Source organism: Oncorhynchus masou, chromosome 5 (assembly GCF_036934945.1).
Source record: "Oncorhynchus masou masou isolate Uvic2021 chromosome 5, UVic_Omas_1.1, whole genome shotgun sequence".
Classification (NCBI taxonomy): Eukaryota; Metazoa; Chordata; class Actinopteri; order Salmoniformes; family Salmonidae; genus Oncorhynchus; species Oncorhynchus masou.
In genome coordinates this window covers 59,174,194-59,199,176 of record NC_088216.1, presented here as the reverse complement: position 1 = coordinate 59,199,176, position 24,983 = coordinate 59,174,194, and the positions used below count along the sequence as shown (strand labels likewise).

The 24,983-nt window shown below is 43.9% G+C and overlaps 1 protein-coding gene across 2 annotated transcripts; it reads left to right on the top strand.

The window, feature by feature from the left end:
* The first annotated feature begins 6,940 nt into the window (after positions 1–6,940).
* LOC135539976 (zinc finger protein Eos-like) lies at positions 6,941–23,032 on the top strand. Of its 2 annotated transcripts, none has more exons than XM_064966255.1 (8): positions 6,941–7,019; positions 13,604–13,655; positions 15,513–15,617; positions 15,801–16,067; positions 16,256–16,423; positions 16,593–16,742; positions 16,826–16,957; positions 17,146–23,032. In XM_064966255.1, the coding sequence occupies exons 2-8, from the start codon at positions 13,619–13,621 to the stop codon at positions 18,021–18,023; spliced, it is 1,737 nt and encodes a 578-aa protein (XP_064822327.1). In that variant the 5' UTR covers positions 6,941–7,019; positions 13,604–13,618; the 3' UTR covers positions 18,024–23,032. The 2 variants fall into 2 exon arrangements, with proteins under 2 accessions (XP_064822327.1, XP_064822326.1); XM_064966254.1 differs by having other exon boundaries at positions 15,510–15,617.
* Positions 23,033–24,983: the final 1,951 nt, after the last annotated feature.

The window sequence follows — 24,983 nt, the reverse complement described above, 5'->3', positions numbered from 1 at the left end:
ACATCCATGGGCTAGCATTCAGCCACTCCTAGTGTAACAGTATAACTTTAGACCATCCCCTCGCCCATACCCGGGCGCGAACCAGGGACCCTCTGCACAAATCAACAACTGACACCCACGAAGCACCGTTACCCATCGCTCCACAAAAGCCACGGCCCTTGCAGAGCAAGGGGAACCACTACTTCAAGGTCTCAGAGCAAGTGACATCACCGATTGAAACGCTATTTAGCGCGCACCACCGCTAACGTTTCACATCCGTTACACTCACCCCCCTTTTGACCTCCTCCTTTTCCGCAGCAACTAGTGATCCGGGTCAACAGCATCAATGTAACAGTATAACTTTAGACCGTCCCCTCGCCCATACCCGGGCGCGAACCAGGGACCCTCTGCACACATCAACAACACTCACTCACGAAGCATCGTTACCCATCGCTCCACAAAAGCCACGACCCTTGCAGAGCAAGGGGAACTACTACTTCAAGGTCTCAGAGCAAGTGACGTCACCGATTGAAACGCTATTTAGCGCGCACCGCCGCTAACTAAGCTAGCGTTTCACATCCGTTACACTAGCATGGTGGTGGTAAATTGTGTTTCATAAACAAAGTATGAATACTTTCCCAATTTCTTCCACCACCTTGCCATTTAATCAAGTTAAGGAGGAAATGGATGCCTTTGCAGCCTGAATGGATATTTTGTTATGTAAAAACCGGGATATGAGTGTATAGTTGGCTGCATGGATTTATTTTGGGCGGTAAGAAAATGAAACGACTTAATATCGCCATCTGCCGGCCTTTGGGCTAATATCTGCTTGGCAAACCATTTAATCCAAAAGTGACTGACAGGGGAAGGGAATATATAGCTGGATATACAGTCGTGGCCAAAGGTTTTGAGAATGACACAAATATTCATTTTCACAAAGTTTGCTGCCTCAATTTGTATGATGACAATTTGCAAATACTCCAGAATGTTATGAAGAGTGACCAGATGAATTGCAATTAATTGCAAAGTCCCTATTTGCCATGCAAATTAACTGAATCCCCAAAAACATTTCCACTGCATTTCAGCCCTGCCACAAAAAGACCAGCTGACATCATGTCAGTGATTCTCTCGTTAACACAGGTGTGAGTGTTGACGAGGACAAGGCTGGAGATCACTCTGTCATGCTGATTGAGTTCGAATAACAGACTGGAAGCTTCAAAAGGAGGGTAGTGCTTGGAATAATTGTTCTTCCTCTGTCAATCATGGTTACCTGCAAGGAAACACATGCCGTCATCATTGCTTTGCACGAAAAGGGCTTCACAGGCAAGGATATTGCTGCCAGTAAGATTGCACCTAAATCAACCATTTATCGGATCATCAAGAACTTCAAGGAGAGTGGTTCAATTGTTGTGAAGAAGGCCTCAAGGCGTTCAAGAAAGTCCAGCAATCGCCAGGACCGTCTCCTAAAATTGATTCAGCTGCGGGATCAGGGCACTACCAGCACAAAGCTTGCTCAGGAATGACAGCAGGCACGTGTGAGTGCATCTGCACGCATAGTGCAGAAGTGCAGAAGTGCAGAAGACTTTTGGAGGATGGCCTGGTGTCAAGAAGGGCAGCAAAAAAAGCCACTTCTCTCCAGGAAAAACATCAGGGACAGACTGATATTCTGCAAAAGGTACAGGGATTGGACTGCTGAGGACTGGGCTGAAGTCATTTTCTTTGATGAATCCCCTTTCCGATTGTTTGGGGCATCTGGAAAAAAACTTGTCTGGAGAAGACAAGGTGAGCGCTACCATCAGTCCTGTGTCATGCCAACAGTAAAGCATCCTGAGACCATTCATGTGTGGGGTTGCTTCTCAGCCAAGGGAGTGGGCTCACTCACAATTTTGCCTAAGAACACAGCCATGAATAAAGAATGGTACCAACACATCCTCCGAGAGCAACTTCTTCCAAACATCCAGGAACAATTTGGTGACGAACAATGCCTTTTCCACCACGATGGAGCACCTTGCCATAAGGCAAAAGTGATAACTAAGTGGCTCGGGTAATAAAACATTGATATTTTGGGTCCATGGCCCAGAAACTCCCCAGACCTTAATCCCATTGAGAACTTGTGGTCAATCCTCAAGAGGCGGGTGGACAAACAAATACCCACAAATTCTGACAAACTCCAAGCATTGATTATGCAAGAATGGGCTGCCATCAGTCAGGATGTGGCCCAGAAGTTAATTGACAGCATGCCAGGGCGGATTGCAGAGGTTTTGAAAAAGAAGGGTAACACTGCATATATTGACTCTTTGCATCAACTTCATGTAATTGTCAATAAAAGCTTTTGACACTTATGAAATGCTTGTAATTATACTTCAGTATTCCATAGTAACATCTGACAAAAATATCTAAAGACACTGAAGCAGCAAACTTTGTGGAAATTAATATTTGTGTCATTCTTAAAACTTTTGGCCACGACTGTACATGTAGATATGGTTAAAGTGACTATGCATATATGATGAACAGAGAGTAGCAGTAGCATAAAAGAGGGGTTGGTGGGTGATGGGAGGCGGGACACAATGCAGATTTTTTTTTTTACCTTTATTTTACTAGGCAAGTCAGTTAAGAACAAATTCTTATTTTCAATGACAGCCTAGGAACAGTGGATTAACTGCCTGTTCAGGGGAAGAACGACAGATTTGTACCTTTTCAGCTCGGGGATTTGAACTTGCAACCTTTCGGTTACTAGTCCAACGCTCTAACCACTAGGCTACCCTGCCGCCCCGGATAGCCCGGTTAGCCAATGTGCGGGAGCACTGGTTGGTCGGCCCAATTGGGGTAGTATTACATGAATGTATAGTTAAAGTGACTATGCATATGTGATAAACAGAGAGCAGCATCAGCGTAAAAGAGGGGTTGGGGGGGGCTCACAATGCAAATAGTCCAGGTAGCCAGTTGATTACATGTTCAGGAGTCTTATGGCTTGGGGGTAAAAACTGTTGAGAAGCCTTTTTGTCCTAGACTTGGTACTCCGGTACCGCTTGCCATGTGGTAGTAGAGAGAACAGTCTATGACTGGGGTCGTTGACAATTTTTAAGGCTTTCCTCTGACACCGCTTGGTGTAGAGGTCATGGATGGCAGGCAGCTTAGCTCCAGTGATGTACTGGGCCGTACGCACTACCCTCTGTAGTGCCTTGCGGTCAGAGGCCGAACAATTGCCGTACCAGGCAGTGATGCAAACAGTCAGGATGCTCTCGATGTTGCAGCTTTAGAACCTATTGAGGATCTTAGGACCCATGCCAAAACCTTTTAGTTTCCTGAGGGGTAATAGGCTTTGTTGTGCCCTCTTCACGACTGTCTTGGTGTGTTTGGACCATTCTAGCTTGTTTTTGATGTGGACACCAAGGAACTTGAAGCTCTCAACCTGCTCCACTACAGCCCCGTCGATGAGAATGGGGGCATGCTCGGTCCTCCTTCTCCTGTAGTCCACAATTATCTCCTTAGTCTTGGTTATGTTGAGGGATAGGTTGTTATTCTGGCGCCACCCGGCCAGGTCTCTGACCTCCTCCCTATAGGCTGTTGTTGTCGGGGATCAGGCCTACCACTGTTGTGTCATCTGCAAACATAATGATTGTGTTGGAGTCGTGCCTGGCCATACAGTCGTGGGTGAACAGGGAGTACAGGAGGGGACTGAGCACGCACCCCTGAGGAGCTCCAGTGTTGAGGATCAGCATGGCAGATGTGTTGCTACCTACCCTCACCACCTGGGGGCGACCCGTCAGGAAGTCCAGGATCCAGTTGCAGAGGGAGGTGTTTAGTCCCAGGATTCTTAGCTTAGTGATGAGCTTTGAGGGTACTATGGTGTTGAACGCTGAGCTGTAGTCAAATCAAATCAAATGTATTTATATAGCCCTTCTTACATCAGCTGATATCAAAGTGCTGTACATGAACCCTGCCTGAAACCCCAAACAGCAAGCAATGCAGGTGTAGAAGCACGGTGGCTAGGAAAAACTCCCTAGAAAGATCAAAACCTCGGAAGAAACCTAGAAAGAAACCAGGCTATGAGGGGTGGCCAGTCCTCTTCTGGCTGTGCCGGGATGAATAGCATTCTCAATGAATCAATGAATAGCATTCTCACATAAGTGTTGCTTTTGTCCAGGTGGGAAAGGGCAGTGTGGAGTACAATAGAGATTGCATCATCTGTGGAGAGAGAGATCAAGTAGTAGAATCTCTACTTGATTACGACTGGAAGCACTACTGTTTTCCTATTGATCACTACAAAACTCAATCTTACCAACAATGGCCTGTTGAGGACCTCCTTGGCAACAGGTTAAAAAAATGTAAGTTGAATGGGGAAGTATACTAATATGAAAATACTATACATTTGCACACAAACACATACTTATTAGCTAACATGATGAAAACAGAGGCTACATAGCTAACGTTACATTTCAATAGTGCTAGCAAGCTGCTACGCTAAACACAATAGATCTCTATAACAATTGCTAAGACCTTTTTGGCTAGCAATTTTTTTAATGTAGTAAAACGTTATAATCAGCTAAACAATGACATGTAAGTATTCATAAAACATAAAGGAAAGTTAAACTTACAGATGGTGTCAGCCTAAGGGGTATAAAAGACAGGATGGAAGAATGGAAGATGATAATATTTTATATTTTATATAACACTAGCTAGCTAGCAAAGAGCAACTTTTCTTCAACTCTTCTTCTGCGGTCACGGGCACAGGATGTGCAGCCACAAGCTGCAAAACTCTACTGCTCACTACTGAAACGTCAGTGCAGTTTGCCTGTAGTGTTTTGGCTACTTATTTACTACCAACATCAAGTAGTAGAATCTCTACCTAATTACTACTGGAAGCACTACTGTTTTCCTATTGAACACTACAAAACTCTACTTGAGTAGTGCATCTTGAGTAGTGTATACATTATCCATTTACTACACAATTCCTACAAATCCTAGATTTTGTATAGTAATTCAGTAGTACTTTATCATGAGGGATGTGAATTGGGTGGCTGTCCTTGATGTTCTTCTTGGCCTTCTATGACACCGGGTGCTGTAGATGTCATGGAGGGCAGGCAGTGTGCCCCTGGAGAGCCCTGTGTTTGCGGGTGGTGCAGTTGCCGTGCCAGGTGGTGATACAGCCCGACAGACGTTTCTCGATGGTGCATCTGTAGAGGTTTGTGAGGATCTTGGGGGCCAAGCTGAATTTCTTCAGCTTTCTGAGGTTGAAGAGGTGCTCTTGCGCCTTCTTCACCATAGTGTCAGTGTGGAGGGACCATTCCAGGTCCTCAGTGAGGAACTTGAAACATTTTACCCTCTCCACTGCAGCCCTGTAGATGTGTATGAGGGCATGCTCTCTCTGCTGTGTCCTATAGCTACTCTTTTACTGACAGGTAATGTTCTGGGGATAGATCACTGTCATCCTGAGATCTCACAGCACACATAGCCTAACCCATACACATCAGTCTACACATCGCTCTCTCTCAGTCTCTCTCGCTTTTGCTGAAGACATAACAGTCTGACTAAAAAAGATGGGGAGTGAATTGATGTAGTTCCATTGACAAAGGGGCAGATAAGGGGGGTGGGTAAGTTGTTGCATGTACTAGGCCTACTGCACATTTCCTGAAATGCACCTTGACCACACCCTGTCCCCCTATTTAACTGTGGGTGTTGATAAACGAGATGCATCAAGAAACACCAGAATGACACATGTTCCAACTGACTTATGCAGTTAAATCAAAGCTAGCCTATTCTGATATTTCACAGGCTCTTCATGGGTTTACCTGGATGTGCCTTGCAATCACTCTTTCTCTTGTGAAGGACACACACACAAACACACACACACTATACAGCAGCAGTGCCACCATCTGGCAGTTTTCTATACTGTATCTGTAACATTGTGACATAACACTGCCAATTTTCTAGTTTTGCGAATACAAATAATGATGTGTTTGCTGGTGTTTCACCCAGGTCAGTACAAATGGTTAATTCATGTCAATCTGCATTATTAAACATTTCCTGTGATTATTCCCTATTGTCTTTTGCAGTCTTATGATTGAGATTGTATCATTCAATCAATGCTCCTGGCTTCCGTGTGGCACAGCGGTATAAGGCACTGCATCTCAGTGCTATACATTTCACTACAGACCCTGGTTTGATTCCAGGCTGTATCACAACCAGCCGTGATTGGGAATCTCATAGGGCAGCACACAATTGGCCCAGGGTTGTTCAAGTTTGGCTGATGTAGGCCGTCATTGTAAATAAGAATGTGTTCTTAACTGAGTTGCCTAAATAAAATAATTGTAACTACACTTCTTCCCAACCACTGAATATTCATCAACCCTCCAGCTAGTGGGCTGTAGCCTATATAAAATGCTCTCTTGGACCAGTACAGAGCTCACCTATCCCTACAGAAAGTTTTGTGGAAAAAAATACTGGTGAAAAGGAAATTGGCAAGAGGGTGGAACTAATTAGTGCAAGAAAGATTTTTTTTTCTGGCGATAACCCTTTTCTTCTAAATGAAAAAGGTGGACTATGTATGTGACAATACATGTAGCCTAATGTGCCACAAGTGGGTAATTTGAGAGAGATGAAGGGAGCTGAGCATTCAAGCTCGACACACTCGACATTCTATTGATGAGAATCCATGGGAGTTGTGAACGGGTCTTTATCCCGGTATTTGACGGACCGGAAATTGTTTAGAACGTGGTGTAAAATGCTGCCGAGTGCCGGGGTTCCACTAGATAGCAGAGCCACAAAGCCTAATGTCTATATGTAAGAATTCAGGAAAACAAATATTAGCTTTTTGGTCTTAATTTAAGGTTAGGGTTAGGTATAATGTTTGCAATGTAGTTAAGGTTAGGTTTAAAATCATATTTTAATAAGATAAATTGTAGAAATAGGCGGGGTTTACGACTTTGTGGCTGTGGTAACGAGTGACGACCCGAGTGCCGGGAGATGCTCTCGTCGCAAGAGAAAACAAGCAGAGCAGCAGAAACATAAAATCCCAGAATCGAGGCCTATCGTGACAGGTAAGGAAGATTTGCAAAAATGTTTGTGTAGTTGCTGTTTCTATAGAGGTTGGAGTTTGTTGAAGTACTTTTAATGTAAAGTTGGTAGCTGACGATGCCATCAACCAGAGATGCTAGCCAACTGATTAACGTTAGCTGTCTAGCCTAGCGCATTTTTCTGGGCGGTGGGTACCATAGCAACCGCTTAAGAAACAGGCATTATTCATGTAACTAGCAGCCAGACATGCTAACCAAGACGTGGCATTGAGATTAAACACTTGCATCTACAATGTTTGCAACCGATATGATTTAGAAAAGCATCGTTAGTAGTAATATTTTATGTTCCTTACTATTTTGTTGATGTTATCCAACTGTCACTGTCTGCCTTGGGTAGCTAACGCTACTTAAAAGCAATTGGCTAATAGTTAGCTTGTCAGTTGCCAGGCTGGTCAGACCTCTATCTCAAAGATAGAAGAAGGGTTAGTTACCAGTATTTGTGGCTAACTTTAGCATAGCTAGCTAGCTAGTGGCTGACTTGCTGAGCTTAGTTAGCTAGCATGTGCAAACAAGCTAGCTAACTAAGTAGCTAGCCATCCGACTAACGTCAACGATAACTACTGTAGCTAGCTAACACGTTCATTTGTGCTCACCAAAGATTATCTGCGCCAATGTAACGTTAGTGCAGGTTACAACCCCCAAGAAGATGGTCATTTTTTTTTGTGTGTGTGTGTGGGGGGGTGTGGGGGGGGGGGGGGGGGTTAAAACAACCAATTCTGTTACCAAACTTTGCATCTGAAAAGTGTAAAATCTGACTCCCAGCATCATTCTGTTATCATGGAATTGCCCTAGAGCTAATGTAGCTAGCTGGTTATATGCTCACACTTTTGGTGGGGGTTGTAACCTGTACTACATTAACACAGATACTCTTTGGTTAGCACAGATGAGTGTTAGCAAGCTAGCTATATCTTTGACTTTAGTCAGATGGCTAGCTAGTTAGCATCATTCTGTTACTGTGGCCACAGACAGTATAGGCTTCGTCCATGGTCTTGAAGGACTTGATAGCGAAGTGTTAAATAAAAGGCCATTGCCCCTCACTCCATTTCATTGATGATTCTCACGAACCTTCCACTTGACAAAAAAAATCCTCTTGGAATAGTAATATTAGGATCTGCATTTATTTTTCCTAATTATGTTTATTGATCAGATATTATGCATTCTATCACAATCTCCAGAACCAACGTTACCAATGCAAAAATGCTCATTACTTTACTGCAACAGTTTAAGTTAAACTATTAAGAAAATAAATTTCTAATATTTCTTTACATTGCTCACCTAATGCAAAGGCCTCAATTAAACAACACTGAAAACAAGTATATTTAAAATTAAATTACAATTCATTTGTAATTTCTCATTACAGCAAACTTTTCTGAATGTTTATTTTTTTCTTCATTACTTGTGTATACATGCTAGTTTTATATCAGACTATCAGATTAAGCCAACATTATTAAAGTATGTTTTATTTTTCATATTATTTCACCAAAATTGGTGCATTACAGTAATGATAAGAATGTTTCGGTATTGATAGTTTGCCATTGGGCTCTATTAGAGATTCATTAACCCAAAACAACATCAAACTGTCGTTTGATAATCTGAAACGAGTGTATAATACGAAAATCACTGATCTTAATGCAACTGACTAGCATAAATATAAGTACTGTAATTATGGGCAGTATTAAGTACAGTATTTTCAAAAGTAACTTAAGTGACTTCTTTTGAAAAAGTAAATTCTCCCAGGTCTTCACAGATAATGTGGCTGTCTTAGGATGTGGATATGTGTGGTCCTAAGGTATTATAGATGGGATCCTGTGGGCAAATGGCATAACATGATATGCCTATAAAGTATCTAAATATACTGTTTTGGGATATCAAACAGTATAGGTATGGTGGCTTGCGAAAGTATTCACCCCCTTGGCATTTTTCCTATTTTGTTGCCTTACAACTTGGAATTAAAATAGATTTTTGGGGGGTTTGTATCATCTGATTTACACATCATGCCTACCACTTTCAAAATATTTTTCCTTGTGAAACAAACAGGAAATAAGACAAAAAAACTGAACTTAAGCTTGCATAACTATTTCCCCCCCCCCCAAAAGTCAATACTTTGTAGAGTCACCTCTTGCCGCAATTACAGCTGCAAGTATCTTGGGGCATGTCTCTATAAGCTTGGCACATCTAGCCACTGGGATTTGTTTTCTCCCATTCTTCAAGGCAAAACTGCTCCAGCTCCTTCAAGTTGGATGGGTTCTGCTGGTCACACAGATTCTCAATTGGATTGAGGTCTGGGCTTTGACTAGGCTATTCCAAGACATTTAAATGTTTCCTCTTAAACCACTTGAGTGTTGCTTTAGCAGTATGCTTAGGGTCATTGTCCTGCTGGAAGGCGAACCTCCGTACCAGTCTCAAATCTGGAAGACTGAAACCGGTTTCCCTCAAGAATTTCCCTGTATTTAGCGCCATCCATCATTCCTTCAATTCTGACCAGTTTCTCAGTCCCTGCTGATGAAAAACATCCCCACAACATGATGCTGCCACCACCATTCTTCACTGGGATGGTGTTCTGGGAGTGATGAGGGATGTTGGGTTTGCGCCAGACATAGTGTTTTCCTTGATGGCCAAAAAGCCCAATATTAGTCTCATCTGACCAGAGTACCTTCTTCCATATGTTTGGGGAGTCTTCCACATGCCTTTTGGTGAACACCAAATGCGTTTGCTTATTTCTTTTCTTTAAGCAATGGCTTTTTTCTGGCCACTCTTCCGTAAAGCCCAGCTCTGTGGAGTGTGCAGCGTAAAGTGGTCCTATGGACAGATACTCCAATCTCTGCAGTGGAGCTTTGCAGCTCCTTCAGGGTTATCTTTGAATTTATCAGTGGTGACCGTGTTACCTAGCCTCAGTGCAGTGGGCAGCTAGGAGGAGGTGCTCTTGTTCTCCATGGACTTTACAGTGTCCCAGAACTTTTTGGAGTTAGAGCTACAGGATGCAAATTTCTGCTTGAAAAAGCTGGCCTTTGCTTTTCTGACTGACTGCGTGTATTGGTTCCTGACTTCCCTGAACAGTTGCATATCGCGGGGACTATTCGATGTTATTGCAGTCCGCCACAGGATGTTTTTGTGCTGGTCGAGGGCAGTCAGGTCTGGAGTAAACCAAGGGCTATATCTGTTCTTAGTTCTGCATTTTTTTTTTTTTGAACGGAGCATGCTTATCTAAGATGGTGAGGAAGTTACTTTTAAATAATGACCAGGCATCCTCAACTGACGGGATGAGGTCAATATCCTTCCAGGATACCCGGGCCAGGTCGATTAGAAAGGCCTGCTCGCAGAAGTGTTTTAGGGAGTGTTTGACAGTGATGAGGGGTGGTCGTTTGACTGCGGGCCCGTAGCGGATACAGGCAATGAGGCAGTGATCGCTGAGATCCTGGTTGAGGAATGCGGTGTATTTGGAGGGCCAGTTGGTCAGGATAACGTCAATGAGCGTGCCCTTGTTTACAGATTTAGGGTTGTACCTGGTGGGTTCCTTGATGATTTGTGTGAGATTGAGGGCATCTAGCTTAGATTGTAGGACTGCCTGGGTGTTAAGCATATCCCAGTTTAGGTCACCTAACAGAACAAACTGAAGCTAGATGGTGGATGATCAATTCACAAATGGTGTCCAGGGCACAGCTGGGAGCTGAGGGGGGTCGGCAGCAACAGTGAGAGCAACAGTATTTCTGGAGAGTCATTTTTAAAATTAGTAGTTCGAACTGTTTGGGTATCAGCCAGCAAAGTAATGTCATACTTTCCAGGTCATCTCTGCAGTAGAACTGCCAAAGGGGGTGGAGTTGCAGTCTATCTTGGTGGAAAATGTTATAGTTGGGTATAGAAATCTCAGAATTTTTGGTGGCCTTCCTAAGCCAGGATTCAGACACGACAAGGACATCAGGGTTGGCAGAGTGTGCTCAAGCAGTGAGTAAAACAAACTTAGGGAGGAGGCTTCTGATGTTGACATGAGGGTGCCTGGGGACATGCAGGGCCTGGGTTTACCTCCACATCACCCGCGGAACAAAGGAGGAGTAGTATGAGGGTGCGGCTAAAGGCTATCAAAACTGGTCGCCTAGAGCGTTGCATTAAGGAGAAGTATATCTCTAATTCCATGTATAACACTTGTATTTTCATCAACATTTATGATGAGTATTTCTGTAAATTAATATGGCTCTCTGCAAAATCACAGCATGTTTTAGAACTACTGAACGTAGTAACGTGCCAATGTACAATTAGTTTCTTTGATATAAATATGCACTTTTTCGAACAAAACATACATGAAGTCCTATGAGTGTCATCTGATGATCATCAAAGGTTAGTGATTCATTCTATTTGTGCTTTTTGTGACTCCTCTCTTTGGCTGGAAAAATGGCTGTGTTTTTCTGTGGCTTGGTGGTGACATAACAATCGTTTGTGGTGCTTTCGGTGTAAAGCCTTTTTGAATTCACACTGTGGCTGGATTAATGAGAATTTTATCTTTAAAATGGTGTAAAATACTTGTATGCTTGAGGAATTTTTATTATGAGATTTGTTGTTTTGAACTTGTCGCCCTGCACTTTCACTGGCTGTTGGCGAGGTGGGACGCTACCGTCCCAGAGAGGTTAAACGGAACCCAAACCGGCTGCGCGCGTGCGCCATTGTGCATACATTTATTTTGTCCCCCTACACCAACGTGATCATGACACGCAGATTAAAATATCAAAACAAACTCTGAATCAATGACATTAATTTGGAGACAGGTCGAAAAGCATTAAACATGTATGGCAATTTAGCTAGTTAGCTTGCACTTGCTAGCTACTTTGTCCTATTTATATATGCTTGCTGTTGCTAGCTAATTTGTCCTGGGATATAAACATTGAGTTGTTATTTTACCTGAAATGCACAAGGTCCTCTACTCTGACAATTAATCCACACACAAAGCGGTCAACCGAATCGTTTCTAGTCATCTCTCCCCTTTCCAGGCTTTTTCAACTTTGAACTTATATGGTGATTGGCATCTACACTTTCATAGTTTTACCACGACAACCGGCAAAACAGTTTGTCTTTCAATCACCCACCAATGAGACTGCACGTGGGTACCTGCTTCTATAAGTCAATGAGGAGATGAGAGAGACAGGACATGCAGCGCGATCTGTGTCAGAAATAGGAACGACTTCTATTTTAGCACTTGACGATGCAGACGCTCGTTGGCACAATAATTGAATAATATATATGCCTACATTTATTTTGCAACTCTTGCGTCGGTGTGGTCAGCCTATTAGTGTATGTAAATTTCTGACCGACTGGAATTGTGATACAGTGAAATCTGTCTGTAAACAATAGTTGGAAAAATGACTTGTGTCATGTACAAAGTAGATGTCCTAACCAACTTGCCAAAACTATACTTTGTTAACAAGAAATTTGTGGAGTGTTTGAAAAACTAGTTTATGTGTGTGTGTGTGAGATCATGTGACACTTAGATTGCACACAGGTGGACTTTATTTAACTCATCTGACTTTTGAAGGTAATTGGTTGCACCAGGTCTTATTTAGGGGCTTCATAGCGAAGGGGGTAAAAACATATTCACGCACCACTTTACTGTTCTTTTATTTATTTTTTGAATCAAATATATATATATATATTTTTCACTTCACCAATTTGGACTATTATATCCATGACATGAAATCCAAATAAAAATCTATTTAAATTACAGGTTGTAATGCATCAAAATAGGAAAAATGCTAAGGGGGATGAATACTTTTGCAAGGCACTGTATGTGCTAAAACAGGTACACATCAAAATGGTGGATATCCTCCTTTTTAAGTGGTGGGGTTGCTCTTTGCTGAAACACAAACTTATGATTTTTCAACACCGATACTGATTTATTGGAGGACACATGCGCGCTGTGTTAAGAAGCAGTGTGGCTTGGTTGGGTTGTGTTTCGGAGGACGCATGACTTTCAACCTTCGCCTCTCCCGAGCCCGTACGGGAGTTGTAGCGATGAGACAAGATTGCAGCTACCAAAAAACAATTGGATACCACGAAATTGGGGAGAAAAGGGGATAATTAAAAAAAAAAATACAATTATTGGAGTTTTTACAGCAACTTCAAAAAGTGATACGGTAATAAGAAACATGTCCACAAACTATATTTATTACATAAAAACAGTAATGTAAACTGATACTAGTTTACCATTTTTATGATTTATGGACAAACTGTGTTTTATTCAAATGAGTTAAATGACCTAATGAAGATGATGCATTTCGGTAATGAGAATTTGGGGTGAAATTGTAAAATATATTTTTAAATAAGCCACTGTGCCATAAACTAGGCATCTTAGTCTTCAGAATGATAGTTGCAGATGCATCATGGGTTTTCTAACTCAATTTGCTACCCGTCTGCTGAAATTGCTGGACTTCGCTCAATGAGGGTCAGTTGCACTTCATGAATTTTAAGCTACTATGCATTTCCTGGAACTGTGTCGTTGTGTTTACAGAGTGAAGAACTGTGATTTTTAGAGGTTCTCCTCTACCTGTTTGTTTTTCCGTCAGTTAACTGGTGTTAGAATGGATGACGACTGCAATGGCCGTCCCTACATGTCAGGTAAGTGTATGGAGGGCAGGGCATGGACAGTCCTTTGTAAACTCAGCAAAAAAAGAAACGTCGCTTTTTCAGGACCCTGTCTTTCGAAGATAATTTGAAAAATCCAAATAACACAGATCTTCATTGTAAAGGAGTTCAACAAGGTTTCCCATGCTTTTTCAATGAACCATAAACAATTAATGAACATGCACCTGTGGAACGGTCGTTAAGACGCTAACAGCTTACAGACAGTAGGCAATTAAGGACACAGTTATGAAAACTTAGGACAATAAAGAGGCCTTTCTACTGACTCTGAAAAACACCAAAAGAAAGATGCCCATGCTCATCTGCGTGAACGTGCCATAGGCATGCTGCAAGGAGGTATGAGGACTGCAGATGTGGCCAGGGTCCATGCTCATCAGCGTGAACGTGCCATAGGCATGCTGCAAGGAGGTATGAGGACTGCAGATGTGGCCAGGGTCCATGCTCATCAGCGTGAACGTGCCATAGGCATGCTGCAAGGAGGTATGAGGACTGCAGATGTGGCCAGGGTCCATGCTCATCTGCGTGAACGTGCCATAGGCATGCTGCAAGGAGGTATGAGGACTGCAGATGTGGCCAGGGTCCATGCACATCTGCGTGAACGTGCCATAGGCATGCTGCAAGGAGGCATGAGGACTGCAGATGTGGCCAGGGCAATAAATTGCAATGTCTGTACTGTGAGACGCTTAAGACTGCGCTACAGGGAGACGGGACGGACAGCTGATTGTCCTCGCAGTGGCAGACCACGTGTAACAACACCTGCACAGGATCGGTACATCCGAACATCACAGGTACAGGATGGCAACAACTGCCCGAGTTACACCAGGAACACACAATCCCTCCATCAGTGCTCAGACTGTCCGCAATAGGCTGAGAGAGGCTGGACTGAGGGCTTGTAGGCCTGTTGTAAGGCAGGTCCTCACCAGACATCACCGGCAACTACGTCGCCTATGGGCACACACCCACCGTTGCTGGACCAGACAGGACTGGCAAAAAGTGCTCTTCTCTGACGAGTCGCGGTTTTGTCTCACCAGGGGTGATGGTCGGATTCACATTTATTGTCGAAGGAATGAGCGTTACAGAGGCCTGTACACTGGAGCGGGATCGAGGTGGAGGGTCCATCATGGACTGGGGTGGTGTGTCACAGTATCATCGCACTGAGCTTGTTGTCATTGCAGGCATCTCAACGCTGTGCGTTACAGGGAAGACATCCTCCTCCCTCATGTGGTACCCTTCCTGCAGGCTCATCCTGACATGACCCTCCAGCATGACAATGCCACCAGCCATACTGCTCGTTCTGTGCGTGATTTCCTGCAAGACAGGAATGTTAGTGTTCTGCCATGGCCAGCGACAAGCCCAGATCTCAATCCCATTGAGCACGTCTGGGACCTGTTGGATCGGAGGGTAAGGGCTAGGGCCATACCCCCCAGAAATGTCTGGGAACTTGCAGGTGCCTTGGTGGAAGAGTGGGATAACATCTCACAGCAAGAACTGGCAAATCTGGTGCAGTCCATGAGGGGGAGATGCACTGCAGTACTTAGTATCTGGTGTGGCCACCAGCTACATTGACACTTACTTTTGACCCCCCCCCCCCCCACATTATTCCATTTCTGTTAGTCACATGTCTGTGGAACTTGTTCGGTTTGTCTGTTGTTGAATCTTATGTTCATTCAAATATTTACACATGTTAAGTTTGCTTAAAATAAATGCAGTTGACAGTGAGGACGTTTCTTTTTTTGCTGAGTTTATTAGCGGACTTACTGACCTTATGGTTGTGACATTATCGAGATGAATGAACTGTCAGTAGGCCTACGTAATTTTGTGTGTGGACAGCAGGCAGTGGAGACTCTTCGATGGAGAGGGAGTTTTCAGGGGCCCTTGGAGGCCCCACAGTGAGCACCCCCAACAGCCAGCACACTTCTCCCAGCCGCTCTCTTAGTGGTAAGTTCCAATTTGTCAATTCCTTTGTCCTTGTAGTACAAGTACTGAACTTTATTATTCCCAAGGGAGAGTATGATAGTTGGTTTTATGGCTCAGATGTTTTTGTTTTACTTTAGCAAGCACATCCGTGTTTCTGCTCACATCATATGTCCCTCTCCTGGTCTAAACCCGGTCTCTCTCCAGCCAACTCCATCAAAGTGGAGCTGTACAGTGATGAGGAGCCGGGCCGCGGCACGGGGCCAGAGGATGAGAGAGGGGACAGGGTGGAGGAGGGGGGTTCTGAGCAGGGAGGAGAGGCCGGAGGAGGGGGCTACAGGGAGCTGGCCAGTCCAGAGCCCATGTCACCAGGAGGTGCCATCCGGCTGCCCAACGGAAAACTCAAGTGTGACATCTGTGGGATGATCTGCATTGGGCCCAACGTCCTCATGGTGCACAAACGCAGCCACACAGGTGACTGATCAATTGATTGAGTGATTGATTGATTAGTCCTTTATACAAAAAGATGAGGTTAGTTTGTTGCGCAGATCTGCCCCGAAACCAGGTTGACATTGTAATTTGGGCACGTGACTGGGAGTGAAACTGATTTCAAACTGGTTTGTACGGAGTCGGTGGTGTAAACTGGTATGTGCCTCCTCCAGGTGAGCGGCCATTCCAGTGTAATCAGTGTGGGGCCTCTTTCACCCAGAAGGGGAACCTGCTGCGTCACATTAAGCTGCACTCGGGGGAGAAGCCTTTTAAATGTCCCTTCTGCAGCTACGCATGCCGCAGACGGGACGCTCTTACAGGCCACCTCCGCACTCACTCGGGTGAGAGGATATACATACTGTACACACACACACACACACACACACACACACACACACACACACACTTGGGTGAGGAAAAGAGGGTCTGAGTTGAGCATGTCAGTTCCTGAGCAAAAGACACAGACCTAGAGTTCTGTATGTATTAAAGGTATGTTGACTTTGTCCCCAGTATCGTCTCCCACAGTGGGGAAGCCCTATAAGTGTAGTTACTGTGGCCGCAGCTACAAGCAGCAGAGCACCCTGGAAGAGCACCGTGAACGCTGCCACAGCTACCTGCAGAGCCTGGAGACACAGCAGCCAGCCAGCGCTCACACTCAAGGTAGTGGAGAAATAACACGTACACACATACTCACACACTGCAAGTTACTGCTTCTATCTATGGTGTGATCATATCTTTTATAGAAGAGGAGCTGAGGGACCTGGAGTTCATGCCTGACAACTTGCTGCAACCTTCCTCAGACAAGATGGCGTTCATCGATCGGCTAGCCCACAGCATCACCAAACGCAAGAGATCCACACCACAGAAATTTGTAGGTAAGCAGTTATTTGGAATTTGTTTATGGGGAGGTGAGCAAAGACACTGCTCACACACAGGTAACACAAAGGGTACAAGATCATTCATGACATCAGGTGTCAGTTTAAAAATAATGAAGACCTGCACATCACTAGTTCCTCCCTATGAGTTGTGGTACCGTGTGATTCCATGCCTATCTGCCCTGCAGGACAGAAGCACATGCGCCTCAGTCTGGCCGACACGCCTTACGAGCTCAGAACCGCCTTCGACAAAGACGGGGTTACGCACCACGGTGGTCTGGAGCAGCCACACTACACTAGCCTGGGAGGAGGGTACCTGGGGGGACAGGGAGTTGGAAGTGGTGGTGGATCTGAAGGCCTCCGACCCCTACGCTTGCCTCTCCCTCACCCCTCTTGCCTGTCGGAGCTCCGGCCGGTCATCAGTTCGGCTCACACCCCCATGGCTACGCTGGGGCCGAGGCTAGACTGCACTGGGGCCGGGGCTGGCCTAGGGTCCACGGGTGTGGGGGGCAGGGAGGCTGCAGAGGGCCACGAGGACCTGCCCCCTGGACGCAGCCACGGCCCATCACCTAGCAACGGTTGCCAGGACTCCACGGACACAGAGAGCATGCCGGATGAAGTGTTTAGCAGTGTAGCGCCTGCCCTGCCGCTCCACAACAACCACAATCACCACAACCTCCACCACCTCCACTCCAACCACCACCCTCCCCCTCCACCCCTACTGCACCACAGGGGCATGGACAGCCCAAGCCATGCCAAAGACAGGGATGGAGAGAGGGACAGGGAGGAGGGTGGCCACCCTGCTTTCCCCCCTCCCCCTGCCCTGGCCCCAGGCTCCCCCACCTCAAGGCAGGCGTTTCGGGTGGTGGATGGAGAGGGGCACACAGTGCGCTCTTTCCGCTGTGAGCACTGCCGTGTGCTCTTCCTGGACCACGTTATGTTCACAATCCACATGGGCTGCCACGGCTTCCGCCAGCCCTTTGAGTGCAACATCTGTGGCCACCGCAGCCAGGACCGCTATGAGTTCTCCTCCCACATTGTCCGCGGAGAGCACCTGCCAGGCTGAGGCTGGCTGGATGGGCCTCTGTACTTAGGGCTGTTTTTACTCTGAGAGAAGGGCCTGCTTGGGTTTGGTCTGCACTGCATCACAAGAGGGGGTAGAAGGGGAAGGGTAGTAAAAAAAAAACACAAAAAAAACTGCTTTTTGTAAATGATTTGTACACAAGCATTGATACTGATATCACATAAACCTCAACTTCAAATAGGCACACTAGAATGGCTCAATTGCGTCACCTAAAAAAAAAAGGGAGAATCTTCACTACTCTGAATACACTTTTCAAAATGTATGAATTCTTGCCAGAAAATGCTAAGATGAAGAGTAAATGCACTTTTCTATCCTCAGAAGTGCCTTTCTCTGGTGTGGTCTGTCTACCTTTCCTCTCTTATCCGGGTAAAAAACCGGGCGCACAAAACAGTGATGCTATTAGCTGTTCCACTGGATGTCAGAAGGTGAATTCACCAATTTGTAAGTCGCTCTGGATAAGAGCGTCTGCTAAATGACTTAAATGTAAATGTAAATGTAGACGATGTGATTTATATCGGACTTTGTTTTCCTCTACTGCACTTTAATCAAGATTTTATCAAAAATTTATAATGCAAGAAAACAAACAAACAGTTGTCAATGTGCACTTCGTTGTGCTTGCAAGCTGTAGTCAGACATCAGTAGTCGTCTTTAGATGCCATTAGGCTTCCTCGGAATTTGTCCGTTTAACAAAGCCCTATTTGAAAAGCACTTTTAAAAAATCCATTCCATTCCCTAACATGCTTAGTCCTTGGTGGTGTGGCAGACAGACAGTGTTGTGTAAGATTGTGTATTTGATGTATAGTAGGTCATGTATTTTAATAACAGTTGCGGTGCAGGCCAGGCCCAGGATCCCAAGTCAAATAGTAAGAAGGATTTGAGGGGTTGGCCTCAAATGAGTGCACTTTCCAATTTCAGTTTGTGTGTGTGTCTGTTGGTTCTTTTGGAAGTTTAGTAAGTTAAATGAGAGCGAGTTGAAGGCTATCAGTGTGAATGTTGTGGGGTGGAATGGGGTACAGTATGTTTGTTTTGTTTAATTTGATTGCTTTTGTTGCACTGAGATATACTTATATTAAACTATTTTATAGAGGTTATTTATGGCCTGCACATTTCTCTGTGCAGTGTGTTGAAAGAAATAAATATTTTTTTTAATTCATCTCCACAAAAGGAGAGCCACTGCCACTATTTTGGAGTTGACTTCAACAAAGGGTGGAGATTGTTGGCAATTTTAGAAGGTCCCTGATATCCCAATGTGTTGCTTACTATGAAACAAACCAAAACCAATATTATTTATTTAAGTGAGACTTAAAACAATTGTTGTATATTCATTGTATTGTGCCTTTCATGACATTGACCTTGCTGACAATTCTTGCCAATATACATGTTTCCACCCACAAAGATATCATTGACGTTACATGAAATATCCCAGCTGGCCCTGCTAAATGCCCAAGCTGAATCCAAAATTTCCCTCTACTAATCACACATTTTAATTTGCAGTCACTAATTTCTCAAGTGGCCTAATGTAGATATAAATTGTATAACCTCATCCCAAAAGGAAAGAGACAAAGACATGTTAAAAAAGAGAATAACTTTTCATATATGAAAGGTTTAGAAATAAGTACATGTGCATGAGATTGTTTGTCACCTGCTGCTAAGGCATGAATGTGTGTGTGTGTGGTGTGTGTGTGAGACCACAGTTGTCGGTGGTTAAGATTGAGAAGGTGATTCTTCAGAAGTGACTTTGAAATGCTTATTTTCGTTCAATGATTTTCTTTCTCATCGGACTTGTAATTGTTGTTTTTATAGAGAGCACTGACGTTGGTAAACATTTTCCTTGGAATCAGGAAGCATTCTGATCCCTTCAGGCAACTTTGCCAAGGGAATGTGATGAATACACAATTTTTGAATGAAAAGAAACAGTTTGGGCAGTTGTGGACCTACTCTTTTACCCAATCTCTTAGTCTTCATATTGAATGAACTTGGAAGCCTGTAGGATTTATAGTTCTTGATTAGGGCCCAGAGTTTCCCATGGTCAATCAAAACTCCTGGCCCTACTTATGACACAGATTAAGTATGAGAGACAGGAAAATCTGCTGTGGCTGTGGGATTTTTTTTATTTTTAATAAATGTGAAACTCTTTACCTCAAATGATAATTGCCTCTGTCGGGAGTATGGGTTTGGTGATGTTTGAATTTTTCTGTGGTTAATTTGAAAGTTTTTAAGTTGGTTTTGGCAGCCCTGTATCTTCACTTCATTTAATATTTAATTAATCTTACAAAAAAGGAATGTGCTTTGAAGTGGACTGTATACAAGAAAATGCCTCATCCCAATGTCAGAAAAGACACAATCTTCTAAAACAATTACATAGCACTGAAATTGTACTGAATTACAGGGCATAGTTGCATTAAACTTAATCTGTAATGCTGTTCTAAACGTAATGCCTTATGAACGGATATGTAATTACTGTTCAAAGTAGAGAAATTATATCTAATGTAATCCGAAATGGTTGGATTATTGAATTGACGTGGAAGTTCTGCATTGACCGTTTGACGGCAGATCATGGAAGAGCAGGTTTAGGTGTCTCCAGATGTGTTTCTGTGTGTAAATCTTGCTATTGTGCCTTTGCCCCCTGCGCCCCCTCCCTCCCCCTCTTAGGTTTTCACTGTTTGATGTTGGCTACATCAGATTTGAGGACAGAACACTTGGCCATGGGTCTTGAAAGCTCAATAAACGGTAACACAAATTGATGTCATATGCTAGGTTTCCATCAAATTGGTGAAAGATTTTAATGTGAATATTCAAACATCCGCATAAAGAAAATGTGAATTTACCCGCCAGTGGTACGTTTCCACCAAACTGATTTATTGCAGATATAAATCCGTGCGTGATGACGTAGTGCACAATGTACTTTTTCGCTTAAGTTTATGTACCGAATAAAAAAATCTAATGTTCAATGTGTTTCCATCGCATTTTCAATTCTACTGATAGTTTTATCACAAACTGTTACATTAAATAGCAAATGTGCTTATTCTGGTCTTAGCACTTGCGCCCTAGCCAACACCTTGCAGTTCAGGTAGGTTAGTCTACAAACATGAGATTATTATGATTTAAGAGTTACAATATTTGTGTTTGTCAAGCATCGATCATGTCACCAGAATAAGACCCTCAAGCTCATACCGTGCACTTCCACCACCCTGTGAAGTTCAGAACTTATTTCATCTGTAACCTAATAAACTGCATGGTTTCCAGAGTCGTAGTGGGAGGACCACACACCGTGTCATCACGTGACTCCCAAGTTTACTTCGATATGATAGTTATATCAATATTTGCGCATAAAGGTGTTTCCACTGCCATTTCTCGCATACAATTTACCAACACAAAAAGATCCCACCATGTCAAAATAACAAATTCTGTCGCCAATTTATAAAATTGTACTGAAACTTGTTTCCATCACAGCTGTTGTGATTTGTCTTTATACGGTATGACTTTACTCACATAACTGGATGGAAATGTGGTTAGATACATTTGGAATGTTTTTTTGTTTGTTAATTATCAGTGTTAATTCCAGCCATTTCACATCAGTCAACTAGTTACACAGGCAGCCCAATCAAACCAATCAAAAGACCAAATAGTGTTAAGATCAGAATAGGGCTGCCTGTGTAAATGCAGCCTATGGGAGAATCTTAATTGCATACTCCTCCCGTCCTCCTCAAAATCCATTGGAGGAGAAGGTCAGAGGGGCGGGACCTCTGGCTTTCTCATCCAATGGGTTATGAGTAGAGAGAATGCAAGAAGTAAGCAAACTTGAGGTTCTCCCAGTGACAATGGTGGGGGGTTCGATTTAATTGTGCCTGTGCAGGCATGTTTTGCACCGGCTGAAAGTTGACTACATTCGATTTGGAACCGGGCTGCCTCTCTGGCATGAGCCAAGTGTCCCAACCTGTCCGATTGCAAAGTCGGCTCAAAACAAAAGTTACGTAATTAAGCAGGTAAAGTAACGAGAAGGATTCTATGTTTTCACATGCGAAAGGGATTGCTTTTGATAATGCTTTGTCCACCTTACCAATGAACTAGTTTGACAATTTTGAAAATGTATTTTTTGGAAAAGAGCTGTACGATGCACCCTGGCCAGCGTAATAACACTCCTCATTGACTGTCATTCCACAAATCAGGCTGATGGCACAAAACTCTGTAGCTTGTAGTTGACTCATCTCACAGTTTTAGCTTTAATTTAAAATGTGCCTAGGACTTTACTCAGATCTGTGAATTATGATGCAAAAACATCTTTGTTCTGTAAACCAAATGGCATGTACAGTTTTTGAACGGAGCTATATTAAAAAGCTTAACTGAATTTATAGCAGATATGTCTGGGCTTTGGTAATAGTGTGAAAAGGCAAATTCAGTGAACCTAACTCGACAAGGGTAATTGGACAGGATGTATCTCATACTTGCCCTGGCTGTGACCAGTACAGTTTCTTTCACATGAAATCCATTTAGGACAGAAGTTCAGCAGAAAATCCCTGCGAAGGTAATCCTGGATTTGATTATTTGGATTACAGTTATGCTTTTAAAACCTGGTGCATGAGGTAACAATGCTGTTTGCAACACTCTCCTTATTCAGCTTTCTCCAAATAGTCTTGAGGATAAATGATTCAAGCTTATTTTGTATTTCTCCTTAACAGCCACCCCAGCTTCAGAGAGAACATTTTATTACTGACGTGCTCTTGTTTTTGTGGTTGCATTTTGCCCTTGTTTGAATGTTTTATTTTTCAAGGTTTCTCTATTGCACTGTGTTTGTGTTCCCTTTGACTTGACTATCTGCTCTGTCACCTTTTCTCCTCCTGCCCCTGTGAGTGGTGTGGATTCGCTTTAACTAATGCAGAGCCTTTTTACATGTACCATAATGTAATTAAGTATGTGTAATCAAGATTAAAACTACTGTAAGTTTTGTACTGTATTGGAGAGTCTATTCCAAATAAATAAACTTTACTTGGTTGGCTGAGATTTCCTACATTGCTCAATAAGAGTCAGATATTTATAAAGAGGAGGAGCTCTGGGTGGGCCACCCTGTAAAAAGATAACATATACCATCAGAACAGTAGTCCACAATCACACCATGTAATAACAGCCAACGTGAGAGGAAAAACAGGAATGGCAATGTTAATTTCTGGATATGGCTGAGTCGTCTCTTAAATGCATGCAGATATCTAGACAGAAGGCTTTGTCCAGGCCATAGGTGTCAAATTCATCCCATGTAGGGCAGTGTCTACGGGTTTTCACTCCTCCCTTGTACTTAAAGCCTAGTTTCAAGCAGATCAAGAGTTAACCCGCGATAGGCAACACCCGCATAGCTGATGCTTTGGCGGCGTCTGAGGTGTAAATGCGTTAACTGTGAAATCGGGGCGCAGCTGCTCTTGATCCTTGACACAAAACCACACCCTCCCACTCGTGTTAGAATTTCAGAACGTGTAGGCCGCAGGTAGCCTAGTGGTTCGAGTAACCGAAAGGTTGTAAGATTGAATCCCTGAGCTGACAAGGTAAAAAATCTGTCAATCTGCCCCCGAACAAGGCAGTTCAAATCAAATGTATTTATATAGCCCTTCGTACATCAGCTGATATCTCAAAGTGCTGTACAGAGACCCAGACTAAAACTCCAAACAGCAAGCAATGCAGTGTAGAAGCACGGTGGCTAGGAAAAACTCCCTAGAAAGGCAAAAACCTAGGAAGAAACAGGCTATGTGGCATGGCCAGTCCTCTTCTGGCTGTGCCGGGTGGAGATTATAACAGAACATGGCCAAGATGTTCAAATGTTCATAAATGACCAGCATGGTCAAATAATAATAATCACAGGCAGAACAGTTGAAACTGGAGCAGCAGCACGGCCAGGTGGACTAGGGACAGCAAGGAGTCATCATGCCAGGTAATCCTGAGGCATGGTCCTAGGGCTCAGGTCCTCCGAAAGAGAGAATTAGAGAGTGCATACTTAAATTCACACAGGACACCGGATAGGACAGGAGAAGTACTCCAGATATAACAAACTGACCCTAGCCCCCCGACACATAAACTACTGCAGCATAAATACTGGAGGCTGAGACAGGAGGGGTCAGGAGACACTGTGGCCCCATCCGATGATACCCCCAGACAGGGCCAAACAGGAAGGATATAACTCCAACCACTTTGCCAAAGCACAGCCCCCACACCACTAGAAGGATATCTTCAACCACCAACTTACCATCCTGAGACAAGGCCGAGAATAGCCCACAAAGATCTCCGCCAGGGCACAACCCAAGTGGGGGCGCCAACCCAGACAGGAAGACCACATCAGTGACTAAACCCACTCAAGTGACGCACCCCTCCTAGGGATGGTATGAAAGAGCCCTAGTAAGCCAGTGACTCAGCCCCTGTAATAGGGTTAGAGGCAGAGAATCCCAGTGGAAAGAAGGGAACCGGCCAGGCAGAGACAGCAAGGGCGGTTCGTTGCTCCAGAGCCTTTCCGTTCACCTTCACACTCCTGGGCCAGACTACACTCAATCATATGACCCACTGAAGAGATGAGTCTTCAGTAAAGACTTTAAGGTTGAGACCGAGTTTGCGTCTCTTACATTGGTAGGCAGACCATTCCATTAAAATGGAGCTCTATAGGAGAAAGCCCTGCCTCCAGCTGTTTGCTTATAAATTCTAGGGACAATTAGGAGGCCTGCGTCTTATGACCATAGCATACGTGTAGGTATGTACGGCAGGACCAAATCAGAGAGATAGGTAGCAGCAAGCCCATGTAATGCTTTGTAGGTTAGCAGTAAAACCTTGAAATCAGCCCTTGCCTTGACAAGAAGCCAGTGTAGGGAGGCTAGCCCTGGAGTAATATGATCACATTTTGGGGTTAAACCAGTTAAACCACTATTCCTAGGCCGTCATTGAACATAAGAATTTGTTCTTAACTGACTT

What these genes read in the sequence shown, in the direction of transcription:
- LOC135539976 (XM_064966254.1), top strand. Translation starts at nt 13,619, where the DNA reads ATGGATGACGACTGCAATGGCCGTCCCTACATGTCAG. An exon ending in TGGCCGTCCCTACATGTCAG is followed by an intron (nt 13,656 to 15,509) that starts GTAAGTGTATGG and finishes GTGTGTGGACAG; the next exon opens with CAGGCAGTGGAGACTCTTCG. An exon ending in AGCCAGCGCTCACACTCAAG is followed by an intron (nt 16,743 to 16,825) that starts GTAGTGGAGAAA and finishes TATCTTTTATAG; the next exon opens with AAGAGGAGCTGAGGGACCTG.